Source organism: Oryzias latipes, chromosome 23 (assembly GCF_053564925.1).
Source record: "Oryzias latipes strain Hd-rR chromosome 23, Olatipes_Hd-rR_3.1".
In the NCBI taxonomy this organism is placed as follows: Eukaryota; Metazoa; Chordata; class Actinopteri; order Beloniformes; family Adrianichthyidae; genus Oryzias; species Oryzias latipes.
In genome coordinates, this window is record NC_136259.1 from 26,348,494 (window position 1) to 26,353,264 (window position 4,771).

Consider the following 4,771-nt stretch of genomic DNA (forward strand, 5'->3'; position numbering starts at 1 on the left):
GGGTTGCTAGCTAATTTAGGTTTGAAGCACTAAACCGCACGACGTTAGTGATGGATAAGCCTTTACTAGCATTAGCCGCTACCACAACACCACCACATTAGCAAACCCCATTACAACAATTCACTGATAGATGGCTACAGACAACGTCAACTGGATAACAATTCAGCGTTATCAAATCACAAAACCTGTTGCATTCACAACAAAAAGAATCCATCGCAACACAACACCAAGAAAAGGTTCAGGTTCAGCTGTCTGTAGAAAAACCATGGCTGCTGGAAGGATTCCTTAAGTCAAAAAAAAGCCCTTCTTGCTTTCCAAGATGTTCTGCGAACCGTTGAGCGGAACGTCTGGTTCGCTCACCTACCAACACTGGTTCAGTTCAGGTGAGGGTAGAGTTCGGACCGGTCCGCTCGTAGTCTGTTGTTCACACAAATGTGTTTGAGGGGTTGCTGTTGGTAGGCCAAGCTACCTTTTTCTCTTTGGCCTCTCGGCCAAAGGCGTCGTACACAGACTCCTTGGTGGCCGCCTTACCCTGGACCGGGACGTCCACCACACCCACATAGTTCTTCTTGGCCACGCGGGAGCTGGCAGTGATGGTGTAGGCGTTGCTGCGGTAACACTTCATGGATGACATGCAGAAGGTTTCGCGCATGCCGCGCCTGAAGTTTGCATTGTAGACGGAGTACAGTGTGGGTTTGGAGGCCGTGGAGCTGAAGCAGGTCCAGGCGATGGCGGTGAAGAACAGCAGTCCCTGTCTGCTGGCTCCTCCGGACTCACGTGGGTGCCACAGCTGAGCGACATAAAAGGGCATCCAGGTGAGGAAAAAAACGGAATTGAGCATCAGGAACATCTTGATGGTCTTGACTTTAGTCCGCGGAACAATGTTCATCGTGCGGCGCACCGTGTGGCCGTCACTGATCCTCCAGATGTACCGCACTACTCTCTGATAGAAGGACACGATCAATGCAGCCGGGACCAGGAAGCCTACCAGGAGGTGGACTGTGGCGTAGGCTATACTGTCCCAGCTGTCTGAGAGGAAAAAGTCACAGTGACTGTCTGTAGATGAGGAGCCGTAGAAGAAGAGGCACGGCGACACGAAGGCGGCATCAAACAGCCACGAGGCCAGGATCATCTTCTTCGCCTTCTCCCGGGACACTTTGAAGCTGAGGGGGTAGACAATCGTGTAGAACCGGTCCACGGAGATGGAGAGCAAGACAAACACCTGAACACCGGGACACAGGTGTTGCATGTAGCGCACTATTTTGCAGGCGGCAGCGCTCAGGGGCCACCGACCCGAAGCCACCTGCAGGAGCACGAACGGAGCGCAGCTGAGGCTCATCAGCAGGTCTGCGCAGGCCATGGACACCACAAAATAGTTGGTGGTGGACTGGGTCCTTCTGCTCCGGTGGATGACCAGGCAGACGAGCGCATTCCCCAGAATGGACACCAGCCAGAGAACCCCGAAGACCAGGCCCAGAGCGGCAACCTCCCCCGACGTCAGTTCATAGGAGGCGGAGGAGGCGTTTGGCTGGGTGGAGGAGGCGGCCTCGAGGCTGCAGAGCGTAGATGTTGGGAAGGTTGCCGGGACGCTGGAGTTTTCTCTCTTGGAAAAGTTAAATGACATCTGATACATGAACGCCGGTGCGTAGAGGGAGGGGCTGACACCAAACCGGTCCACCGACTGATCGAGCACCATTGCTACACCACTGCAGGAGGGCCGTGACGCTGTGGAGACACAGACAGGTTCATGATTGGTACCACCAACCTTCACAAAGCTGAAAGGACAACCTTGAAGAACCCGGGGGGAGGGGGTCCTAAGTCCTAAACTATGTTTGTGCTGTGTGGCTGGTACTATTTAGAAAGTCAGATCTTTTGGTGAGAACCGCCCCTGGACTCCTTCATGAAAGGGTTGGTGGTTAGATGGATCACAGATGTCCTGATCGACCCGCTGGTGGGAGGACAGTAACAACACAACCCGGTGACTAACTCACTGCTGAACCGGCTGATGGGTTGGTTGGCTTTTCCCACCTCAGTTTGGCTGAGACTAGTATTTTTTTCTAGTTTTACCAGAAACAGTTATTTTGGTTGTTTATTTGGTTTGTTTCATGACAAACTGAGTCCAGTCTGAGTCAGCTTGTTACAAACCATCTCACGGTTTTCTCTGGCGTTGGTTCCCAGCTGCAGAACTACCGCTCCTGATTTCATTAGCGTCTCGCCGGGACCCTGATGTTCTCTGAGGATCTTCATCAAGAACCCGTGAGGGGACGCTCTGTTGACTGAGCTGGATTCAGCTCCTAGCAACCTCCCCCCGGGGGAGTTCCGACCTCCCCAGGACCCAAACGAGTCACAGCGACATGGACTTCCTGTTTGTTCTTCAAACAGGACAACCGAAGAAAGACAGTGACCGAGAAATGTAGAACCAACAAAATAAAACGCTGCTGAAAAACCTGGCTGATCAGGCCCCGCCCACAATTTGTCTACACTTTGACTTAAACTTAGTGTTTTGATTTCTGCAAGTTACAACAATAACTAAACAGTGGTTACAATAGAAACTACAGCAGTTACTACAGTAACTAAAAAATAACTCAGCAGTAGTTACTATTATAACTAAAGATGTTTTTACAGTAACTAACTGCAGTTACTGCTGTAAGTTTCTACACTAACTATAGAAATTACTCAGCAGTATTTACTATTGTAACCAAATCATTTTTTACAGTAATTACAGCAGTAACTAGGCAGTAGTTACCATTGTAACTACAGCAGTTACAACAGTACCTATAGCAATAACTAGACAATAGTTACTTTTGGAACTACAGCCGTTGCTATAGTTCTGGTAACTTCAATTATTAATATTGTAACTACGGCAGTAACTAGTTACGGTAGTAACTGTAGTAGTACTGTAGTAACTATAGTCGTTAGTAGGGTCACAACACAGTAACTAACCAGTACTTCCTGGGATTCATCTCAGACTGATCTTAGGAAGCTTCGCAAACTTTTCTCAAACCCCAGGAGCTGAACAGAACCCGCAGTCGGAACGGGCCAGAGGTTCTGGATGAGGAAGACCAGGACCCAAACCGTTGGTGGTTCTGGTCTGAGATCAGACTTTTGTTCTGATCCTAACTCATTTCTAAACTTTCATCAGAGGTTTTGCTCTCTCTGGGTTTGAAAGACTCTACATTTGGACCGAACCGGACGTTCGGGTCCGTCGTCTTTATCCAGACCGCATCCGATTTGGAGGATGATGATGCTGATGAAGGCCTTCCTCTTTCAGACCAGGTAAAACTGCTTTGAGTCAGCAAACTAAAAAAACACCGGCGACCCCGATCAGTCCGGACCGAACCGAACCATTGGTTCTATGAAGACGGCGGATTCTTACAGGTTCGGCATCGCTGAAGCTCCTCTTCTTCATCCTGAGCAGCTGAGTCTTCATCACTCAGCGCGTAAACAGTCCGTGGCGCAGCATCACGAAGACGGCCCGAACCACACGAGCATTTTTGGACCGAACCGAGCCGCAGAGCAAACCGTCTGCGCGGCTAAGAGACCCGGCGGCGGCGGCGGGAGGAGACGCGCTTCATCCCGGGTTCGCTCCCACGTTCACGCGGGAAGAGCAGACATCATGGAGGCAGCTGGAGGATGAAGATGCAGCCGAGGAAGAGGAGGGACCAGCAGGGGCGGACCCGGAGCCCGCGGGGCCCGGAGCTGGAGGAGGCCCCCACCGGAGCAGAACCTGAAGTCATAATAGACTTCGGTCTCCATGACGACCGAGGTTCTGACGTCATCCTCAAAGGAAGTTTCCCTCACAGAAGCTGACGTTTCTGCAAAAACTTCAGTGATGTGGGAAAAATCCAATGTTCTGTTCTGTGGTCATGTGACAAACGTTTAGTTCAGGGTCATAATTCTTCCATCAAAAATCTATAAACTGTTTTTAGTTATCTATTATGCAGGTGAGGTGTGTATGATGAAGGATGTTACACAGTAGCTCTGTGGCCCAGAGCAAATGTTTACCCTACAAAACTCATCCTAATGCTCTCAGCAAGTCCAGTGAAACCACGCCCCCTCTCCTGTGATTGGCTGCTTTACGTTGACTGTATAAGGGAACTGGACTGAGCAGTGGTGACATCACCCGTAGAAAAGATTATCAAGAACATGTTTGAAGAAAACAGAGATCAGATCCAGAACGGTTCTCATGACGGAGAGTGACGGAGCAACCGCTGTTCATTTCTCTGTCTGCAAGTACTTCCTGTTTGGAGCGCCAGGGGGCGGGGTCACTCACTCCAGTTAGTCTACACTCTTTGCTGTCGCAGCCTGTTGCCACGACAACCGCAGGACGAGGACATTTTGGGAAACCAACAGCAGCAAAGCGGCGAGGAGAAAGAGGGAAACGTGGTCACGTCTACGCCATCGTCGTTTCAATAAAGGTTAGACTAACAAAGAGAACATACAGTGTTTCACAGCTCCTCACAGACATGTGACTTTAGGGACACGCCCCCCGCACGCCTAAACTCCACACCTCCTTCAGGTTCTGACTGTAGATGTTCTTCCTGGCCTTCTGGACTGGGTCAGACTCGGTTCTGAGTGGAGTTAAGGGAACCTCAAACAAGCCTCCCCCTGAAAATGGAGGCTTGAAGCGTCAGAATGTTAGCATAGACTGGTTCTCTGCAGCTGCCCCCTCCTACATGTTTATGGTCTACATTCAGTTACCTAAAGGTAGGGGGCGCTCTTCTGCATGCTTCTGTCCCCATGAGGAAAGAACCTGGAATGAGGACTCGTC

At 50.5% G+C, this 4,771-nt stretch overlaps 1 protein-coding gene across 1 annotated transcript; it reads right to left on the minus strand.

Moving 5' to 3' along the window:
* Nucleotides 1–44: 44 nt before the first annotated feature.
* gpr19 (G protein-coupled receptor 19) lies at nucleotides 45–3,763 on the minus strand. Its single transcript, XM_004086974.5, has 2 exons — nucleotides 3,377–3,763; nucleotides 45–1,725 (listed from the first exon to the last, which is right to left on the minus strand). Exon 2 carries the CDS (start codon nucleotides 1,694–1,696, stop codon nucleotides 425–427), a length of 1,272 nt encoding a protein of 423 aa, XP_004087022.1. The 5' UTR covers nucleotides 1,697–1,725; nucleotides 3,377–3,763; the 3' UTR covers nucleotides 45–424.
* Between the last annotated feature and the right edge of the window lie 1,008 nt (nucleotides 3,764–4,771).

What these genes read in the sequence shown, in the direction of transcription:
- gpr19 (XM_004086974.5), bottom strand. Translation starts at nt 1,696, where the DNA reads ATGGTGCTCGATCAGTCGGTGGACCGGTTTGGTGTCAGCCCCTCCCTC.